Source organism: Prionailurus viverrinus, chromosome A2, assembly GCF_022837055.1.
Source record: "Prionailurus viverrinus isolate Anna chromosome A2, UM_Priviv_1.0, whole genome shotgun sequence".
NCBI classification, from domain to species: Eukaryota; Metazoa; Chordata; class Mammalia; order Carnivora; family Felidae; genus Prionailurus; species Prionailurus viverrinus.
The window spans coordinates 108,723,460-108,747,108 of NC_062562.1; the positions used below are offsets into that span (position 1 = coordinate 108,723,460).

Genomic DNA, 23,649 nt, shown 5'->3' on the forward strand with positions numbered 1-23,649 from the left:
AAACCTATCCACATAATAACATTCTGAGGGTTACAAATAGTACGGTATTTATATACCGTGTCAAGGCACACTTCTCTCACATCTCCTGTCATTTCACGCTCTTCACCCTTCAACTATGTCTTTGTTGATTAATGGTAACAGCGCATCACTAAAGAAGGGAAGACATCATATTACATTTGCTTTGTGGTTAGTTGAGAGTTGGTTCACCCAATAATCAGCCATGTTACCTACTGCATTAGGGCGATTCTGCTTATTCAAATAGAATCCTTAATGGCCTTTTACCTGTAGATGTACAATCTTTAAGTCCAATTTACAGGCACAATTAAAAATCAAATGTAGGGGAGCTTTTCAGTCAGTTAAGTGTCTGACTTCAGCCTGGGTCGTGATCTTACAGTTTGTGAGTTGAAGCCCTGTGTAGAGCTCTGTGCTAACAGCTCAGAGCCTGGAGCCTGCTTCAGATTCTGTGTCTCCCTCTCCCTCTGTCCCTCTCTGCTCACATTCTGTCTCTCTGTCTCTCTCTCAAAAATAGATAAAGATTAAAAAACATTTTAAGTCAAATATATAAAGGGGTATTTTTTTTTTTCAATTAAGGACCCTTCAGAATGTGGTCTATAACTCTTTAATGTTATCTCTCAAAATTTCCCAGTGAGAATCCCCATTCCAGGGTCTGCAGATTCCAAGGAGTGTAGGAATGAAGTAGGTGTCATAAAAAAGAGCAGGTCATATAAGACATTTGATATGCTACATTAACTGGAAGCAATATTCGGAACTCTTTTAATTTTGATTACATTATTCTTCCATCAATTATGGCAGATACTAGAATGTTTACTTGAATTATGACCTAGGTCAATTTGTTTAGAGCCTACTAATGAAAAAATCAATACATTGTTATATTTTAAGAAATTACTCACCACTAGAGTTACTTTCCATTTATAGGATATATGAGGAAAAAGAGGTAAGTTAGATGATGCTTAGGGGAAAAACATTCACTGACAACGATGATACTTGAATTGGCAACGAGTCAGTGGTACAAGGAAAAAATAGAGATGCGACTGCTTAAGATAAAAAGATATTTAAGATACGTAACAACTAGATGTAGTATGATGGTCTTGTGAGAATACCAGTTTGAACAAACCAAACATAAAAGACATTTTATAGGCAATGCGGGATAAGAAAATGATTATATAGAGGGTATTACATAGTAAATAATACTGCTTTTACTGAAAATTATAATGGAGTTTTGTGTAGGGGGAAGTAACTGTTTTTTTACAGTTGTATAACTGAAGTATACATGACATGAGATCTATGTCTTGCTGAAATATATTTGGCAATGAAAAAATAAAAAGAAGGATAACTAATGAAAATGAATCAAAATCATAACGATTTTTTGATTGAAGTGATGGATATACATAATGCACTCTATTATTCCACTCATCTAAATGTTTGAAAAAATTAACATAAAATTCTAAATAAAAGAAATAATACTCTAGTAATACAAAGTAATGTTCAGTTACCCAGTTGGAAGTATTAATAGATCTCTAAAGTTCCAAACAGATTTCTAGATTGCAACTCTTTATATAGCAGGGTTTAATGACTTTTGGGCAATATCTGACACTAAAACACCCAGTTTAAAGTTGCTGTGCAAATGTGAACAGCTGCAGTACCCACACTATGAGCAGCTTGTGGGGTCCTATACTCTTGAGATAAAAGCTGCAGCAATGTTGCCACATGACAGTGCTGCATGTCTCCATAGGGCAGGTGCCACCATCATCTCCTTACTAAACTCATTGTATACACATCTGAAAGCAGCAGCCCTTGGTTTCCATCCTGCTGCCAGGCTTCTAAGGGATTGTCAGTTTTCATTATGCAACAGACAGAAATGTTTACATTCAAAGGATGTGTAATATTTCATGTCCTATATTGATTTAACCACCCTCCCTCTTTCTTTCTTTTCTTTCTCTTTTCCTTTTCCTTCTCCTTTCCTTTTCTTTCTCTTCTTTCTTTCTTTCTTTCTCTTCTAGCATGGTGTTTTATCACCATTTTTAAAGTTATTTCCCTGAAAAATATATTATGAACCCAAAACAACAGAATTTTTGGATAACTCAGAACAGAATTCATTTATACACAAAGAACTATCCATATTTTTTTTTAATTCCAGGAGTTCAAAATACTGTGAATATGTATAATATGTATAAGGATATCAGACTACATTCCTATCAAATCAGTCACAAAAAATATCATTCCACAAATACAGTACTAACAGCCAGGGATTGGGAAGGGAGTAAGTAGAAATAACCCTGTATTTTATTGGACTCCATTGCTTTGTACTTGGTGGAAAAATATTTGTTAAGAAGAAGGATGGTGATGGATAGAGAACAAGAAAGTGGGGTTTCTCAGCAGTCAGAACATTGAAATCTGATGCTCAGTTCAAGCTTTGTATCTCTGGCAGAATACCAGATGGGAAAGGAGAAAACCATTTTATCCTTGTTTGTCTCTTTGGTGCCTAACATATGTTACAAAAAGAGACAACAAAAGGGGGTGGAGGAGACTATGGTGACCAGCCTCTGCTACCCAGATGCATTTCTGATCCTTGGTCTTGGCGTGTGTGCAGCCAGATTTAAAGCCACACAAATGGTGAGTGCATTCAGATGGCTGGAGCCTTGGCTGAGTGCATTATTTTTTTAATGTCAAGCACTTTTCCTCAAAGAAAATCTTTTCTCCTGCAGGCTAAAGCATGGTGATATCAATATTGAAAGTCCCCCCCGCCCACTTTTTTTTTTTAAGTTAAAAGCCAAGTACAACACAGGCAACCACAGTCAAATTTCCTGGTAGTGCCTATGAGTACCTTGGAGCTGAGGAAGACCACCTCGGGTGGGAGATGATTCATCATTCAGACAGCCCAGTCAGAACCTCTCTTGTAGAAAACGCTTCTGACTCAGTCATGGAGAAGTCATCAATAATTAATAAGGTTTGAGCATAACGACTTAATTATCGCCCACTTTTGCAAATTCAGTCATTTAGCAATTCAACGACATCTAGCTTTGAACCACTTCCTGAAAATATGTTACTGTGGAAATAATTGCAACTATTCTCATTTTTAGGTTGTTATTTTTTGTCTTGCTTTTTAAGATTTAGATGAGTTCATTTAAATGATTGAATTTTCTAACATATAGAAGACTTAAAAACAATATAGTCCAATACTCTGTTATTTAAAAAAAAAAACTGACATTCGGAAAACTTTAATTATCAGTCCAAGTCAAACAGCTTGGAAGAAGAGCTAAAGTCTTCTTCATTTCAACTCAGGGATTTTCTGTTTTCCTATCACATTGCTTTTAAGAGATACAGAAATAGTTCCATCAAATAAAAGCAATTTAAACTTTTAGAAGTTTCATGGAAAATAACTAAATGCTTTTTTTCCTCATTTCAGCCAAAAGAAATCCAGGTATTTATAAAGAACCTAGACACTTCAGATTCTAAACTGCCCTCTCATGGGATTTTAGGCATTTCTGGTGTTTATTAGATTTCCAAAACAATGATCTAAGTCTTGTATCCTTGTCATTTTCTTTCAGAATTTTATAACCTTAGAAGCATGGATACCTAGAAAGGCCATCGATGGGCTTCAGAAGGTCAGGAACACCCTAAGTATTATACCAAATTTTATGAATATGTGCCAGTGGGTATTTTTTTCTGGGAGGAAATTGCTATTTTCATCATATACCCAGAGGGATAGATGATTCCTAGGAGGTTATGAGCCCATGTTCCCAACAAGGTCTTTAGATTATTTCCTTCACCCTTATTTATATTGTTTTTAGTTTCCATATTAATAAAACTTGGATACTAATTTCTCATCCAAACTTCAGAAACAGTGACTTAAACATTTTTTCTGCCTATTTCTTGAAATAATTATTTCCCAAAAAACTCATTTCTTGGGCTGTTTTTACTTGTAAAATAATAAGTTATTATAAATGAACCAATAATAAATAAAACAATTTTATAATAATGAGCTACTTCAATTCTATCAGTGAAATTTTATCCAGCAGAAGCGCTCTAGATCATTTGCTAGACTGGTCACATATTCATTTTTCTCCCCACAGTTTATGGCAGGGGTGGGGAAACAGAGTTAAATATAAAATCAGGAGAATAGGGGCCATAAGACACCGTCATCTTTTCATTAAGTCACTTCCCCTCATCAAAAATAAAATGAATTCAAATGAAAGGCCTCTTACAATGAACCAAATGAAGCCCAAAAGATGTGAAATTCAAAGCTGTTCAAACTCTTCATCAAGACCCATTTCCAATGTTCTCTTTCTTCTGCTTAAAAGACCTTAACCTCCTATCTCAACCTGCTGGAATCCTGCTCTTCCTTTAAGACACACCTAGATTTTGAAATATTCTTCTTGATTTTTCCAATGAGAATTTTCTTTGCCTTTCTCTGAATACATATTGAGGCATCACTAATTTTTATGTCTTGCTGTTCTGATATCTAGTTATTCATGTTCACTTCTTATACAATATTGACAGTTCATTGAGGACAGAAACTCTAACTCAAGCCTCTTTGTTTCTCACAGCACATGCAACACTGCCTTGCATATAGTGACTGCCAAACAAGATTATAATGATAAATCCCCCTCACTGCCCCCCATGCCCTTTCACCTTTATATCTGTGGTTCTCAAATGGGGATGATTGTGCTTCCAGGGAACATTTGGCAATGTTTGGAGATAATTTGGGCTGTCACAAATGGAGGAAGTGCTACTGTAATTTAGTGATTAGTGGATTTTGGTGCTGCTAAACATCCTACAATGCACAGGACAGTACTCCAAAATAGGAATGATCTGCCCCAAAGGTTGATAATCCCTTCTGCTTCATAGGTATACATGTCTTGCTGCACCTCAGTCTTTTTGTTATTCATGAGGGAAGCATTGTATAATTTCTGTCTTCCAGTTTGGAAACTGGAGGGAAGGGTGCATTAGCGAATTCCCAATCTCTAGAGACCAAACATGAGTCTGGAGTGCCCTTGGCGATTAAAGCCCGGAGAGCGAGTCCAAACAGATCTTTGATCTAGTGAATTGGAAAATTAAGATAAATAGCTAAAATGAAAGTGACAAAAACTAGTAACAACAACAAACAAACAAAAACCAAAAACATATACAATCAGAGAACGGATAATGGGAGAGTTGAATTCTGGTGATCATTGGCAGGTGAATTTCTTGAATTATTTTTATGTTCTCTCAGTACAGGTTTGTGAGGGCTTCAGTTTCAGTTGAAAGGACCCAGAGATAGAAAATTTAATTCCCATATCACCAAATGATTCTGAAATGTCTTTTTAGAGTTCTTACGACCTTCCTCCCCACTTGCCCTGCAGTCACATTTTGAGTGAGTTGAATAACTCAGAGGCCTAAAGGTTAATGAAACTTCCATTGTATCTAAGTTACCAGTGGGAATAATATTGCTTTAGAAATTGATAAAGTGACTACATGTGGTAAATCAAATAATTAAATGCCTGCTATGAACTGGTTGCAATTAATTCCTTCCACATTAGAGCTCTCAGGAGCTTTTTGATTACCTTACATCCCCTGAAAAACATACATCTGTAGGTCTTTCCAAATGAAATTGATAAATCACTTAGAGTTGAACTCTGTAAAGCATCAAAGTAAATGTTCTAAATTAATGTCCTGTCTGAAATTATTTCTTATAAAATTAACGTATTCTATTCTATACATTTCTTAGTTGTTTTCACTGATTGTTCTGATAGGGGAACATTGACTGGTTAGGTTTTTGTAGTTCAATTAAGAGTGCAGAAATGATTAACTATTGCACAAGTTGGAGGGCAAGACTTGCTTTAAACAAAAATTCAGTTAATTCAAAACAAAATAATTTTCACTTTATGTATTGTGTGGAAAATTGCCTCTTCTCACCTCACTCTATTAATGTTGGAGAAGAGACTTTCTAAATCCATTTTAAAAAGAAACCTCTCAATTCTATTCTTTTGTCAAATTTTAGCATACTACTGGAAATGTCACATTATATTTCCAACTTACAGTTTTTCTATATGCTAATGGATACTAAAAATACTGGAATATATTATTGAAAGGCTAATGGAATATTTATAACCACTTACTTTTCAGAAAGAAACCATGAGCCTATAGTTAATTATAAATTTATTTCCAAATAAGACATGCTTACAAATATTCAGGCTTCCTGTCTGAGAGGGAAAAACCATAATAGGGAAAATATGTCCTAGGAAGCATATGTTTTACAGAATCCTCATTAACAGTGAATGTGCTAACAATATGATAGATGCTGAGGAGCGACTGGGTTGTGGGTGAAGTGAAATGAAATATCCATAGCAGGAAAATGCCTGTATTCAGATGAGCAGAGGTTAGAGTGACACCATTGACTCTAACTAGTCTTCTTTAGACCATCATACATGACTAATGCTTCATAGACCTATTCCACTGTGGCCTCTGTATTTCACTGAAGTCAGTATTTAAGGGAAATACTAAGCCAGTTCCAAATACATTTATTATCTGATGTACAAATCATTGTCATATTATATTTAACTAAGAATGATATACTTGACATGCAATCTGAAAATGGCAAAATTTCAGGTAAATTAGTCACAATGTTCAATGCAAACACACACTAAAATTAAATAGACTAATAATTATACCATGATTAGTTGTTTATTTCATTGCAATTTTCCTTCCTTGCTCCCTCTCTTCCTCCCTCTATCCCTCCTTCCTTCCTTTATTTTTTTCTTCCTTCTTTTATCTATGTATCAACTAAGCATGTCTGCATGTACATTTAGGAATAAAAAATTTGAAAAATCTTTTATTTGGAAAGATCTTCACAATAACTATAGGCTCTTGCATATCTTTGTGAAAAGTAAGTGGTTATAAATGTTTCTATGACCTTTCAATTATATACTCTAGTACTATAGCCCCATTTATAGAAAGAAAACCTGAAGGACAAATATATTAATGCATACACATAAATTTATCTTTATTAAATGTTTATCATTCCTATATATATTCTTATATATATATCCCTATATATATATATCCTATATATATATATATATATCCCTATATATATATATCCCTATATATATATATCTTAAGTACCAAATTACCAATAAAGATTTTCTATTAGCATTAGAAATAATGTTTCAGATTATTAAAATCTGTATGTATAAACCTTTTTCAAAGTTTCTTATTACAAGATAGTCACATAATAAGCCAACCAAGTACAACCTTGTCAGCCAGTCCATTCATTCTGCAAAGATTTATTGAATTTCTATGGACCTTCTAGGTTTTAGAAGTAAAAATAAATGAACTGATGCACAGGCACTTCCTCCAGGAAGCTTATTTATAGTCCAGGGGACTCTTCAATGGAAAGGTAGAACTATTTAAGAAGAAAAGGTTTTGTTTTTTTTTCCTTTAAATTTTTTTTTAATGTTTATTTATTTTTGAGAGAGAGACAGAGTAGGAGTGGGGAGACAGCAGAGAGAGAGAGAGAGAGAGAGAGAGAGAGAGAGAGAGAGAGAGAGAATCCAAAGCAGGCTCCAGGCTCTGAGCTGTCAGCACAGAGCACTATGTGGGGCTCAAACTCAAGAACTGTGAGATCATGAACTGAGCCAAAGTCGGACGGTTAACCGACTAAGCCACCCAGGCGCCCAGGGAGGAAAAGGTTTTATAGAAAGTTTTCTTTTTCAAAAATTCTGTATAATTTTGAGAAGGATGAGAAAAATCATTCATTTTTTTCCTTCCCAATTACCATTGCACAGTAAAAATATTTGAACTTCTAATCAATTTGAATTTATAATGGGCACAAGATTACCTAATAAGAAGCAAATTGAGTTCTTTTCTAGGTTGGAAGCTAAAAATTACCTTTAGTAAAAACATATGCTTTTATATAGTTCCTACTGTGAAGCGTTGCCAAAAATCCCATTGATTGTTTGCTTCTGGAAAATGCTGTAGAGAGTTTTCACTTGTTCATAAGCTTCTTCAATTGACTATACAAAAATCAAAATAACCTATGTGAGGTACAATTTATTTAATAGGTATTTATTCAGTACTTATTTTATGCAAAGTTTTGTGTTAAGATCCTTTGAGAGATCATAGGGTAGAAGAATGGAAATTACAACTGAGTGCCAGTAATTTAACTATTTTTTAACTTAAAGGTACAATGAGTAACAATGTCATTTTAGTGTTTGAATATATATAGGAATATGATTTTTGCTATCAGGAAATTTTATAATAATTCCTCACTGAAAGTTTTAGGAAAGAATAAAATCCATGAACTACATGAACTACAAGTTACCATGTCAAAATAATTTTACTTTTTGCTCTTAGTTGATTTTTAAACACTCATTATTCTCCTTGTTAAAAACTTAATCAATCTGAACATTTATGGATAAATTTATATTGTAGAGCATCTGGTGATGAAATGTAAAAATAAAATCTTAATTACCTCCCCCACTAGTTCTGCTATGTTAATTCAAGACAACACACTCAAGTATTTAGACAGATGGTGGTGGCGGCCATATTAACCTCTGATTTCTCTACAGGGAAGCAAGAGAAAGCAGAGCTCTTAGGATGTGTGCTTGTCTGCCTAGTTTCACACTTTGAAATCCTTGACAAATGCTGATTTATTCACAGCCAAATGTTTTCCTATCTGATTAGGCAGCTTTCTACTTCAGTAAGCATGTAATATGGAGGTAGCTGAATTTCCACACTAAGGAGTGAAAAAACAATATTTATAGTTTCGAAATAAAACAATCTGGAGGAATCAGGACTGTTGGGATCACAAAAAGCTTCATAGGGAGTAAATTTCTGATGAATCTATACCATAGGGTTAAAGAGTTAAAAGCTTAGTGTTAAGAAGAATGAGAGTAGGCTATGTTTATACAATAAACAGCAGTTTTAAAGGATTGCATTTATAATAAATTATCTTGAAGGCTGATTCTTGTCATTTATGATTGTATTATTCCTCAGACAAGAGGACAGGAGCTAGACAAGTCAGCATTTTATTTGAATTCATCTCAGCTTACATGTTAAATAACACATTTGACTTTTCCTTGGAAAAAAATAAATGCAACTAGCTACTGAAAGTGTTCCTTCAAAAAGAGGTGGATTGCAAGTGACTTTCTTTTTTTAACAAGACCAATTAAATTGACAGAGGGGAAATTGGAAACACTCATAAGCATAACCATATGAAACTTCACTCTAGTGTAACACAATTTTATATTTACCAGTTTGGATCCTCAGGGAAAAAGAACCACATTATTATCAGTAGTAGTAACATTATGTTAAAAAAAAATGTTACTGACCATGTACCTGGAATTATCTAAGTACTAGATACTTCCATCAATAAAACTTATAAATCTGCACTGCAGAGTTTACAATCTCATATGACAGATTTCCTAATTATTACCCTTCATCCATTTTGGTCTGTTAAAAAATATTTGCAAGTATTAATCTTTTAAAGTTAAAGGTAGAATGGATTTTCAGTCAGTAGATAGAAGCTATAAGTATCTGTCTTAAGTTCATTTGCCCTGTTTTCATGTGCATACTTTCCTTCTAAGAATAAGCTCTTCTTGTCCCTTCAGGATTATTATTATTTTTTTAAATTAGTACATCCTGTCTTAGTTCAGGATACTATAACTAAATACAATAGACTGGGTGGCTTCAAAAACAAACATTTACTTCTCACAGTGATGAAGGTTAGGAAGTCCAAGATCAAGGTGCCAGAAGATCAGTGTTTGGTAAGAGCTATCTTTTTTACTGTATCCTCTCTCTCATCTTTTTACTGTATCTTTTTACTGTATCCTCTCTCTCATGTCTCTTCTTACAAGGGTACTAATCTCATCATGAGGATTCCATTCTCATGACCTGATTGATTACCTCCTAAAAGCCCCCTATCCAAATATCATTACATTGGGGATTAAAGTTACAACACATGAATGTGAAGGAACAAAATCAGTCCTCTCTGATCTTTACTATGAGTACTTTTTTCTCCTCTCTTCTCCAATACCGTATATATTGCAAAATATCTAGTTAATAATATCAATTCATTTGTTAATAGGGTTCTAAAATCATCGGGGCGCCTGGGTGGCTCAGTCAGTTAAGCGTCCGACTTCAGCTCAGGTCACGATCTCATGGTCCGTGAGTTCGAGCCCCGCATCGGGCTCTGGGCTGATGGCCCAGAGCCTGGAGCCTGTTTCCGATTCTGTGTCTCCCTCTCTCTCTGCCCCTCCCCTGTTCATGCTCTGTCTCTCTCTGTCTCAAAAATAAATAAACATTAAAAAAATAAAATAAAATAAAATAAAATAAAATAAAATAAAATCATCACCATAAAAGTCTATCATAACCATCTATGTAATTGATGGGAGGGACCTAAGCTAATGTGAGATAACAGAATGGAAAGGTTAAGAGACACCAAAGAGCTGCTTAGGAGGAAAACAAGTGTATAATACATATTTTAAGAGAGTAAAAGAAAGAGCTATTAACAACTGTACCAGAAAAAGGATCACATATTAGGATTGTTTCAGGTAATCTGGGTCATCTCTAAGAAATGTAAAATCAGTGATACCAGATTTCAGAGGAGGAAGGGAGAAAATTGTTTACCAGGCTTTGAATCACATATCTACTACTAACTAGCTACAACACTAGGCAAGTTATTTAACATCTAAAACTTCAATTCCCTCTCTTTGAATGGGGACAGTAGAATTACATGATGATTAAATCTTATGAAATACTTAGCATAGTGACTGACACATGGTCTGAGCCACATAGGTGCTTGATCTTAAAAAAGGGGACAGTTTATGAAGAAGGAATTTGATTTGGGCCTTAAAGAACGTATAGAATAGCAACATCTAGAAAATATGAAAGGAGATAAACAGCAATGGTAATATATCAGATTCATTTAGAAAATGGAAAATAGTCTAGTTTGAATGAATTGCACAGAATGGAAAGTAATGGGATGTACACCAGGAAATCTATTTGGAAGGCAGTGCATGAGAAACATAAAATGAAAGCAATTTAGACTTGGCTCATCAAGCAACTGAACATCACCAAAGGATTTTCAGTAGTACTAGCCTCTGAGGATAGATTAATTTGGTCCAGGAAAGATTACAACTGAGTTCTGTCTTGACTAACTAACAACTTCATCTTATTTCACTGTGCCATAAGAATTATTTGTAAAACCTGTTGCCATCCATCATGGTACACTGACAAAGAAGCAAATAAATATATCATTTGAGGAGGAAGTAATGGCCAAAACATAAGTAAGCTCTGAAGCCAGCTGTGTTGCCTTATATAAACTGTAGAATACCAATATTCTTAGCTTTTAAAAGGATAATGTTTGCTCACAAAGTTGGCAAGTATAAAAATTTCAGTTTTCTAAAATTGTCCATTAAATTTGGGATAGTTTCCTGCTGCATGTACTTCCACATGTCCCCTTAATATAAAGCCCCATTAACTGAATTTATTTGAACTTATATTCATTCTTTACAAGCTATAAAAATTGAATTGACCTTTAGTGATTCAAACTATTTTATGAAAATTAAATGAAACTTTTTGCGTGGCCTATATTGGATGTTTAATACATGGTGGCTATTATATTATGACGTTAAGATCAGAAATAGATGAGAACAAGGAATCTGGAGCCTGACTACTTGGTACAAAGCCCAGCTTTGACACTTACTAATCCTGTGACTCAGGACAAGTTACTTAGCATGCTTAGTTTGAGGAAATAGTATTACTTATTCCATAGACTTGTTATAAACATTTAATGAAATAATATTTGTTAAAATGCTTGAAATACTTTTTGAAAAAGTGAGTGCTGGATAAGCATATGATATACCAAATGAAATAAATAAAAAAGTCAAACCAAAATTTTATCTCATCAAGTTTTTCCTTGGGACACATCAAACCAATGACAAATATCAGTAACTGAGAATTCTTGGCTTGGGATGACTATACCTGTTTATTCTTCTAAAATTCATTCATTTAAAAAATATTTTTAAAGCTACTTTTCCTTCATCCAGAATATTGTATCTCATTGTCCCAGTCTTTAATTCTTTTTTGTCCTTGTTATTACATGGAAGATGAGGAATACAAATGGTACTCAATGAATGTCTGTGGGATATAATAATTGAAATATTTAAAAAGATACATTAAATTTGGCTAATTTCGTGATTTTGCACATTGATTAGTTTCTGAATTAGAAAAAAACCAGAAGATAACAAAAAACCTGAATAATACATTTCATCATCAGAAACTCAAACTCATAAAGATACATATTTTTCTACACTAATATTTTGGCATTATTTACTTAAATCTAAAATCCAACTGCATTAGTTTATATTAATAATTCATACTAACCAAAATATGGGATGCATCAAAATTATGTTATAAAATGTGCGTGAATAATCATGATGATGGCTAGGAATGATTAGTGAGTGACATACCTAGAATGTGCATACCTAGAATGCACAAAAGATAACAACGATAATAGTACTACAAACATCTAATTGATTTATTAGAACATGAATTATCTTTTTTTTTAACAGTCACAATACTGTGCATTGTTATCTTTATTTTACATATGAGGGAACTGAGGCACAGGAAGGTAAAGTAAACTGTCCAAGGTCATAGTAATAGTAATAAATGAAGTTAGGACTTGAACTAAGGGACTCTAACCCCTGAGGCCTCAAAAGGAAAGCACAGTTTACATTATGCAAATACTTACTTTTATTTTTTTTATATTTTTTTAGGTAAGCTCTATGCTCAACATGGGGCTTGAACTCACGAACCTGAGATCAAGAATTTGATGTTCTACGGACTGAGCCAGCCAGGTACCCCTACATTTATTATGTTTTAAGAAAAGCACTTAGGATGAATAACTTTGTGTTATAATTTTCACGTTTAAGTTTTAATAATTATAGTGTGTAAAATATTCAATAATGTCTTCCCAAGTGTCATCTTTATGCAAAATAAATAGTAATTTGTTAATGAAAAAGCTTTGTTGTCTAGTTAAATAATTCCAACACGTTTCCTGCCTACTCAGCAGGCAAAATAACAGCTACAGAAACTTGAGATAAACTAAGCATGTTTCTCTATAACCAGGACTTAAAATTCATGTTATAAATAGTATACATTTTATTCTTCCTCAGTGATTTACTAAAATGATAGGATAAAATAGATATACCGACTTTAAATAAAACTACATTTTACACAACACTGGCTCTGGGTAGACTCCGTAAGATTTTGAAGAACAGATAAATACTGCTAGACTTCCATGAAAAATCATAATGTGGGATACAAAAGGACAATAAATAAACCACTCTATTAGTTGTATAAAGAAGTCAGACCTTCTAAATCTCTCTCTACATGCTGCTACCGATTTTTTGCTGCTATAAAGTTCCATTTTCCTATTCTTCTCTGTATCTCTAGGCTTCTGCAAACTTCTGATTCCTATTGTCTCTTCAGTTATGTTGCTTCATAATTCCACTACATATCTCTTAAGCTTTCTAATTTTTCACATTGCATTCTTGGAGTTCTCTTATATTCTAATTTCTATTGATGCTCATTCTCATAAGTGTGCCATTCATATATATATGTGTGAGGAAAAAAAAAGTCTGATTGGGACAGTTATATGAGTATAGTGTTGCCAATGAGAAGAACTTGTTTTCCTCATACCTTACCAACCAAATCTCTGATGGCAGCATTTGTGCTTAGTGAATATAGTTGGCTTAGTAGGATTCTAATACATAACTGCCCTAAGGCATGTTCTGACTGCAAGGAGAAGTGGGTGGGAATGGGAGATGCTGAAAGAGAAAGTACTAGCCTCACCCAGCTAGGATCAGAAATCAAAATTTGAGACCACAAGAGTGACTGAAAACCAAAAGGTTTCTCTCCAATAAAGAAAGGACCCAGAGAGGGAGAAGCCACAATACTGACACACAAGTCTCCTGACTCTTGAATTAAGACTCTTTGCTAATTCTTATAATATTCATGCAAATATTCATGTATAGGAAGAGGCTCTAAGGAACTTGCTGAAAAGCCAGAAGGTAAAAAGCTAGAAAATTGCTGACAATGATTTAGACTGCTGCATCATGCTGGTAAGAGAAAATGTAGAAAGCAAATCCTACTAAGTTAATGTGGCTTTGAAAACACCTTGGGGGACGCCTGGGTGGCTCAGTCGGTTAAGCATCCGACTTCGGCTCAGGTCATGATCTCGCGGTCTGTGAGTTCAGGCCCCGCATCGGGCTATGTGCTGACTGCTCAGAGCCTGGAGCCTGTTTCAGATTCTGTGTCTCCCTGTCTCTCTGCCCCTCCCCTGTTCATGCTCTGTCTCTCTCTGTCTCAAAAATAAATAAACGTTAAAAAAATTAAAAAAAAAAAAAAGAAAACACCTTGGGCATTTCATTAATTACACACACACACACACACACACACACACACACAAGATAGTTCTTGCCCTAAGATTAAAGGCCACCAAGGATAAAGAATATGCCTCATAACTAAAGACCATACTAAAATACCCATGTCCTATCAAATAGAAATCAAAACCTCCAAAAACACAGGATAATTAGTTAATTTTATTTCCCTGCCTCCTACAATAAAAATAAGAAAAGGTCAGAGGAATATATCAGAATCTAACATCGCTACAACAAATGTGCCATGGAGATTGGCATGTAACAACAATAATAATATACTAGACATACAAAGAAGGCAGATGTGATCCATAACAAGAAAAATAACAGTCAATTGAAGTAGACTTGCACATGACTTGGATGTTGGAATTAGCAGATAAAAATTTTAAAATAATAATTATAATTAATACTTAAAGTAAAATACAGTCATAATGAATAACATAATTTCAGCAGAGAAAGAAAAACTATTTATAAATATAAATGGAAATTCTAAAACCTAAAGCATAATATCTGATGTGAGAAATCCACTGAATGGGCTTAAAAGTACATTAGAGGGAGCAGGTAAAAAGGTAATTAAACCTGAAGACGAATTAATAGAAATGAACCAATCTTAATAAGAAAGTGAAATTTTAAAAATTACAAAGCAGTGCTGATATGAATCAATATCAAGTAATGTAATAAACATGTAGGTATTTTGAGTCCCAAGAGAGGAGAGAGATAAAGGTATAGATATAATGTTTAAGGAAATAATAGCATTTATTTTTTTCAAAATTTGACATAAAATATACTACCTGTGAACTCTAAAAGAGGCAAAAAAAAAAGAGACAGACTCTATATGACGTAAATAAAGGAAATAAAGACAAAAAACTATCTACTCAAAAACTACATAATTGTCCATTAAAAAATCCTGGAGAATTTTTCAACAAATTGTTTGACAATTGTGCAAACAATACTTCCTATAAAGCTATAATACCCAATAATGTGAAGGATTGGTATAAGAGGAAACAAATCCATAGAAGAGGATAGAAGTCTAAAATTAGAGCTAACTATATATGGTCAATTTTCTTTTCTACAAAGGACTTAGGTAGTCCAATGGCTAAATGAAAGTATCTAAAGGGTGGTATATTAAGTGGGTATTCATAAAATAACATACCCCTGCCAAATACCATATTCTTTTAGAAAAAAAATTTTAATGTTTATTTATTTTTGAGAGAGAGAGAGAGAGAGAGAGAGAGAGAGAGAGAGAGAGAGCATGAGTAGGGGAAGGGCAGAGAGAGAGGGACACACAGAATCCTAAGCTGTCAGCACAAAGCCTGACAAACGGCTTTAACTCACAGACCAGGAGATCATGACCTAAGCTAAAGTCGACACTTAACTGACTGAGTCACCCAGGCCCCCCCCCCAAAATACCACATTTTAAAGTTTATTGAAGTATATGAAAGGTCCAAAAATAAAATTAAAACTCAAAAGATTCCAAAAGAAACCTTAGGATAATTTATTTGAAAGTTTATGATAATCAAAGACTTCTTAGAGAAAATACAAAAAGTAGACAAAAAAAACACCTGAACTCACCATTAAAAAAAGATAAATTAATCTTTTCAAATTAAAGCTTCAATATTTTTCAAAAGAATTCGTAAAGAAAATGAAAAAGCATGCTCCAAACTGAGGAAATACAATTGAAATACATGTATCTGACATTGCTTTATACCCAGAATCTATAAAGAATTCCAAGCCACTTAGGCAAACAACTCAAGAAAAAATAAAGGCCTGAGAGGTGGCTGGGTGGCTGCGTCAGTTAAGCATCTGACTCTAGATGTCAGCTAAGTTCATGATCACATGGTTCATGAGTTTGAGCCCCTCATAGGGTTCCATGCTGGCAGTGTGGAGCCTGCTTAGGATTCTCTCTCTCCCTCTCTCTGCCCCGCCCCAGCTCTTCCTCTCTCAAATAAATAAACTTAAAAGTAATAATAAAAATAAAGGCCTGAACAGGCATTTCATTAAAGCAAATTCATCAAAGTCCATCAAATACATGGAATGCCACACAACATCGTTGTTATTAGGGAAATAGTATCACAAAAAGAAAGTTCTCTGCCCACATTAGAATGAGTAAAATTAATGCTTATATTTCATTCTAATCCTTATCTCCTAGCCATCCCAAATATCTCTCCTCTAGGAAAAGAGTTGATTACTCATGTATACTTCAACAGACATTTTATGCATATGTGAACATATAAAACACATAGTTGTTTTCCCTTTTTTAATAAAAATAATATCCTTTGGTATGTACCTCTGTTTTTTGGACATCTGTCCATATTAGTCCATAAAAAGATTGCTCATTTTATTTGTAACTGCATCATATTCCATTTAAGGGCTTCAGTTAAGCACGATAAAAATCCTTGAGTCATATGGGTTCAAATATTTAAGCCAAATAATTATTTCTTTTATATTTCTTTGCCCAAGGACCAACTGATGTGTACATGAACAATGATAATAAGTAAACATAATAAATAATGATAAGGTAATGGATAATGTTACTACTGCTATTATACTGTGTAGATCATCTGATATTCAAATATCATCTAAAACCTCAAAAAATTATAACATTCCACAGTTATTCACTTTAAAACATACATTAAATAATAAGTTTTTCTACTTGCCTTGAGTAAACTCAGAGGAAAAGAATATAACTGACTATGTACTTCGGACACTTTGGATGAAGGAACAATAAACAAAAATGTAGGCAAAAATTAAACAAGAGAGTACAGTTTGTAGCAGAAGGTTTTATAACTCTCCGAAAAGAGGAAGGGGATAAACAATATTACCTCTCCATCAGAGTAATCCAAAATTAAACAGAAAATTTCATCATAAACTCTTCATTTTGTTTTATGATCTTTTTATTCTCTCATATACAATATTTCAAAAGCATGTTGTCAGTCTTTTGTTTTGTTTTTTGTTGTTGTTGTTTTTTACTTTCTCTTATCCTAACCTAATTGCTTGAAGTGAATGAACCTGTCCTCACTTTTAAAAAATCAGTACCTTTTTAAGACCAAATCTCCCTCCGAGTGAAAACTGATTTTATGGATGTCCGTGGCAGTGAAACAACTGAATGAATCAAACCTCCATTCAGGAATGTTCAGGGCTTTTTGGCCACCAGTGTCACGTCTACTATGGCTTCTGTATTGCTTATGTGAATGGACTATTGTTTCTGTGTATTGAACTTCCAAAAACTAGGGCAAGCATTTAATTTTTTTAAGTTAAGTCTTCTCCCCACTCCAGTTCTCCATTTCACTTGCCCCTCTGTCCAGAAACAGCCAGTGTTACAAATCTCTTGGCTCTACTTCCTGTGTGATTCTGTTATTTAAATAAATGGTAGTATGCTGTCTATAATAATAAATGGAATTAAATGCACAGCTGTAAGAAATCTTATAAATGTTTTCACACCTAATACTATAATTTAAAATTTCAAGACCCAAACCTTAATTGCAGAAAGTGTGTTCTTGCTGTCTGTGCAGCTCAACTGTAGAAATTATGCATTGTATACTACTTTCAAAACCTTGAAGTATAACACAAGTGAAAAGTTGTAATGCATTGCTTTTGAGTTTAGAAATGAAGCCACCTGGAGGCTCTGAGTGTAAAAGAAATGTTTCACCAGTGGCTTTCCACCACTGCCTCTTTACATACTGAGATGGAACTCAAGCTCATAGACCTCTCAGAGGAACACAGGAAAAGGCGGAAGTTACTTAGGCACCAGTGTTCTGTATTCACAAACTAATACCTGACCCAATACGTGGCTTGACCTGGAGCAGAGCTGCTATAAAAATGTAATTCTCCTTTAACCCCTCCATGTAAATCATCAGAAAGCTTTCCTTTACTGATTTAAACAAATTTGGTCTTTGACCTCTACAGTCAGAATTGGCCTCAACAACTCTTTCAGACAGTTGTAGTATTTGACTATTTGATGTATGTCAACTGCCATAAAATGCAATGCTATTTCACCACAGATCTTCAAATAATGTCACATATGTCCAAAGCCATAATAACAGTCTCTTTACTCCCAAGTAAATCAGTAGCATGAATACTGCAGATTAATGAAATAAAGTACTTGGTGTATCAAGCTTTGGTATCTAATGCAGCTGTTATTTGCTGTATTGTTCAACCATCTGCAACACCTGTCAATGTGTTTCCTATGGAACTTCAAAACACTCCCAACAAATACCAAATGCTTGAAAAGGTTCTCATGTACATAAGCAAAAATTTTTCTAGGTCTCTGATTTTTGGTATTTGACAACCAGCAGAGTACAATAGCTCATAAAACAATCAGTTGCTTAATGATCTATCTGCAAAAATTCAAATCTGGAAATTTGAGATACGACAGACAATCCAAGAAATTATATATGCTACTTTTCTGGGGGGAGAAAAAGCTAAATGTACTGAACATTCTCTAAATAAATCCTAAACTCTAAAATAAAGCAGGATTTCCAATCAAAAGAGTTTTCATAATTTCTTTAAGAGTTAAACATTTTTCGGAGTCCCTACTAACTGATATGTATGTGTGTAAGTATAAATATGTAAATAAAACTGTATCAATATTATATATTTTAAATAAATATTTTTATTATTATATAATGAATCATATTATAAAATAAATATTTTAAATAACAGTTACATTCAATAGATAAATTACATATATGTATATATTTATAAGTATATAAAAATTACATATATATATATTTAAATTTATATATTTAAGTTGAAATGAATTTCAACATCTTTGGGTAAACAATGTTTAATAAACTGTAATACAGGAAGATACTGTATTGAACATAGTATTAGAATGTTTTGGTACTTAATAGTTCAAAAATTATTTAATTGAGACCAACTGGCCTCATTGCTTCTTATAAACTTTGCAATATATATTCAATATAAAAGGAATAAAAATGAACAGATGTTTCTCCTTAAAGAAGGCAGACAAAGATTTTTCTTACACAATAAATCAGCTGCTAGTGGATTTCCAGGACATTGCTTCAGGCTAACTATTTAGGTACAGAACTTTAAAAACAAAAAAGAAAAAAAAGTCACCTCTGTGTGGATCCAAAATTGGTAGAGAAGATTGAATTGAAGATGAACAGCATATACTGAAGGCGGTATGAAGAGGGCCAAGGGAGAGTAGAATATCTGAAAAATTAAAAATTTAAAAATTTGCACATCTTATTTCTCAACATGAAATATACTTTTACTAATGATTGAATGTTATGAGTATAAACTTCGTGAATACATCTTATTCTTTAGCAAATATGCCTTATTCTATATATTTTATTGCCACATTTGACTTTGCAACATTAATTTTCCACAAGGTGATAAAGTTACAGACAGGTAGAAGCTAAGTTCACCAGACTTTTAGTCCATATTTAATACTAATTAAAATAGCATACATGGTGTGTTATTTCCTTAATCTTGAAAAGGTTGGATGTGTTTCCTGGGAGTAAAGAGGTTTTTCTTATACACAGAGAGACTCACTTTAGTCGGAAAAAAAAAAAAGTATCCTGTGCCTTTATGCATTGATGGCTCCCAAACTGTATTATGGCCCAGCATGCTGAGTAATGAAATGAAATTCTATTTTGAAAAGGTAACTTCATATAAGAAGTTTTCTCTTTCAAATATGGTTTTATGTAGTTGATTGAGAGCACGATATGTCCTAAATTTTTTTAAGTGACTAAGGAAGAAGCTATGATATGATGCCATAGTGGAAATAAATTTTAAAGGTCCATATTTCCTAACAGACGGAAATGCCTTTGCCTTAGAAAAACAACTTATGCTTAAACCGCAGAACTGGTTAGAATCAACTAATAGGCACAGTCTGCTGTGTTCTGCTAATGACTTTGATCTCCAAGAGTGATTTCATGTTGTAAAAAAAAAACCATTTAATTAAATGACATGCTAAACAAACAAATAAGAATAAAAAGAATCGTACTTTCATTTTACATTCCGGATTTTCTCGAGTTAATATTTCCAGACAACTAGCTATTTTAAAAACATTTCTTCTGATTATTACAATTTTATTTCTGTTAAAGCTTTTGTTCTCAATTAGGCCAATATCATTTCAACTGTGTTTAGTTTGATTGTGAATTTAAAATTGGACATTTACAAAAACCATTCCCAGTTTTGTTTTGAACCTTAAGTCATGAAAAATCTCAACTGTCATCACAACCAGGATCGTTTTTATTATTTATAAATGTATTATTAAAGATGGATTGGATTGGTGAGCAACAAAAGAATATTGGGCTCTTTTTTAGGACATCCATTTTAAGTCTTGGATCTACTGCAGTATCTCTCTGTGATGTTCACAAAGTTCTTAAACCTCTTTATACTTTAATTTTCTCATTCAAATGGTGAAGGAGAAAACCATTTGAAACTTAGCCATCCTTTTGGTTTCAAAAGATTTATGATAGTCTTTTTTGACTTATTAAAATATATTCAAATAGATCTCTTACAGTAGGTTAATAAAAAATTTTTGAAACATATATAATATATGATTTAAGTATTTAAAAAAAATAATGTTTATTTACTTTTAGAGAAAGAGAGAGAGAGAGATAGAGGTGTGAGTGGGGGAGGGGCAGAGAGAGGGAGACACAGAACCCCAAGCAGGCTCCAGACTCAGCTGTCAACACAGAGCCCGCCCGCCCCACGTGCCAAACTCACAGACTGCGACATCATGACCTGAGCTGAAGTCAGATGCTTAACCGACTGAGCCACCCAAGCGCCCCTATGATTTAAGTATTTTAGGTTAAGGACTATTTTGGAATCTTGGAGTTGTGAATAAAAACGTAAAACAACTTAGGTTGGATGTTTAATAAATAGTTTTATTCAGAAAGAGAGTACATACCAGGTGAATATTTATCGTCATTATAATTCCCCAAAGTGTGAATGAATAGTCCTTTGAGATAACAGCTGCTGTGGAAAAAGGGGTTCTAGGATCAAATAAGTTGTGAAGTGCTGAGTTAAACAAGTTAAATTTGTTTACCACAGAACTTCTCGGAGCCTTTACCATGCTAATGTGAATCACAAGTGTGTTAGCCCATTAAATACTTCTCTTGTTTATTTATTGAGAGAGAGAGGAGAGAGAGAGAGAGGAAAGAGGAGAGAGGGTGGAGAGAGACAGAGAGACAAACAGACAGAGAGAATGTGAGCAGGGCAGGGGCAGAGAAAGGTGGAGAGACAGAGAATCCCAAGCAGGCTTCACACTGTCAGCACAGAGCACAATGGAGGCTCCATGTCAAGAAATGTGAGATCACGACCTAAGCTGAAATCAAGAGTGGGACGCTTAACCACCAACTGAGCCACCCAGGTTGCCCCATTGAATACTTTCTCAAGGAATTTCCCACAGGATTAGATTTCCTAAAACACATTTGATGAACCAAGGTCTCAAATCTTACAAATCAGTATATATAATTATCAGAAAACTGGAAAAATGAGTTCAGCATGAATTCCAAAAAAGGAAACTTCTAATAAGAAATATAAATACATTAGGGCACCTGGGTGGCTAAGTTGGTTGAGCATGCGTGACTTGGCTCAGGTCATGATCTCACAGTGTATGGGTTCAAGCCTCACTTCAAGCAGGCTCTGTGCTGACAGCTCAGAGCCTGAAGCTTGTTTTGGAATCTGCCCCTCCTCTGCCCCTCCCCTGCTCTCTCTCTCTCTCTCTCTCTCTCTCTCTCTCTCTCTCTCTCTCAAAAATAAACAAACATTAACAACCAAAAGAAAGAAAGAAAGAAAGAAAGAAAGAAAGAAAGAAAGAAAGAAAGAAAGAAAAAGAAAGGAAGGAAGAAAAATATAGGACAGGGAGTAAGTCTCATGAACCACATGAAAGTTAATTTCGTTCTAATTTCTAAAATGAAAGCAGCCTAGCAAATGTCCAGGTCTGAAATCCCTCCCTCATCTTCTGTACCTCACATCTTCACATTCCCAAATCCTCTGTAGTTTTTAAAACGAACTTAAGTGTCAGTTCCATCGTAAAGCCTGAAATGATACTAATTTAAGAGAAGAAATTTCTCCTTCCTCAAAGTTAAACTCTCAGTACCTGGGTCAGGGAACATTATACCATTTACCAAAGAAATTCATTTCTGCCATGAGCTCACCATGTCATTCTGATTCCAAGTCTCTTTAGCTTTAAATTTGATTGTCTACCCTGGGTTATTTTATTACATTTTATTGGAAGTCATATACAACAGGTTCTTAAAGGAGAAAAATAACCCACACTTATGTGTGTGTGGAAAGAATGAGGATAGTCCTACAGTTGACCTTTGGTTACTAGATGGAAAATGAGTGGGTTTTATTCTGCTCATCACGTGAACAGAGCAGCCTGGGATTGTGTGAAGGGTACCATGAAGTAGGACACTAAGGGGAACTGTAAGTTTCTCTGCCTTGCTGAAAGTGTTGGAGAGTGTGTCCAGAGACTGGATTGGACAATGGGGTTCACTGACAGATCTAAGGGAGTCTGTGAACCCCTTTAATATCACCACAACAAAACATGAGTTTGTGTGCATGGGGGCATATGTAATTTTCTGAAGAAACAATCTATGACTTTCTTCAGAGAGTCTCTGGTCAATCTCTCTCACCATCACAGCCAAATGAAAGTAAAAACAAATGATAATTAGACGTTAGTCAAAACCAGGAGGCGAGGCATTTAATTCCATTCTAAGGAGAAAAGATTTATCCTAGATCGTGAGAGAGCAGTTACATTTTTTTAAGCTTGTGAGAGAAATATAAAATATTGTCAGAGAAATATAAAATATAAATATAAAATATAAAATATAAAATATATATATATAAAATAAAAAATATAAAAATATAAAAATAATTTTGAAATCTAGTTCACTGGCCCAATGGAAAGTCACCCACATTTAACCACAGCAGTAGCCATGGGGATTAAAGGGCATGCAAGAAATCTAAGGCTTTGGTAACTATTTAAACATAGATGAGAGGGACAAAGGAGTATCAGAAGACCTCCAGATTTGTGGCTTGTGTGTGGCTTGTGTGTGATAACTGCTCACCAAAACAGCAGACAGGAGGAAAAAGAGGTTTATAAAGTTCAACTTAGGGAATGCTGTGTTGGAGTCTTTGAGATATATCCCAAGGAAGCTACTGAGTAAGCAAATATGTTCTGCAAATATCAACTGAATTGAAAAATGACACTGGATTGGACAGTGGA

General features: G+C 34.1%; 1 protein-coding gene across 7 annotated transcripts in view; it reads right to left on the reverse strand.

The window, feature by feature from the left end:
* The window catches only part of AGMO (alkylglycerol monooxygenase), a 400,045-nt gene that overhangs the window by 194,501 nt on the left and 181,895 nt on the right, over nt 1–23,649 (reverse strand). For all 7 annotated transcript variants that reach the window (XM_047851087.1, XM_047851089.1, XM_047851083.1 and 4 more), the window contains one exon: nt 19,521–19,616. In XM_047851087.1, coding sequence (XP_047707043.1) covers nt 19,521–19,616 — 96 coding nt within the window. The remainder of the gene's footprint in view (nt 1–19,520; nt 19,617–23,649) is intronic.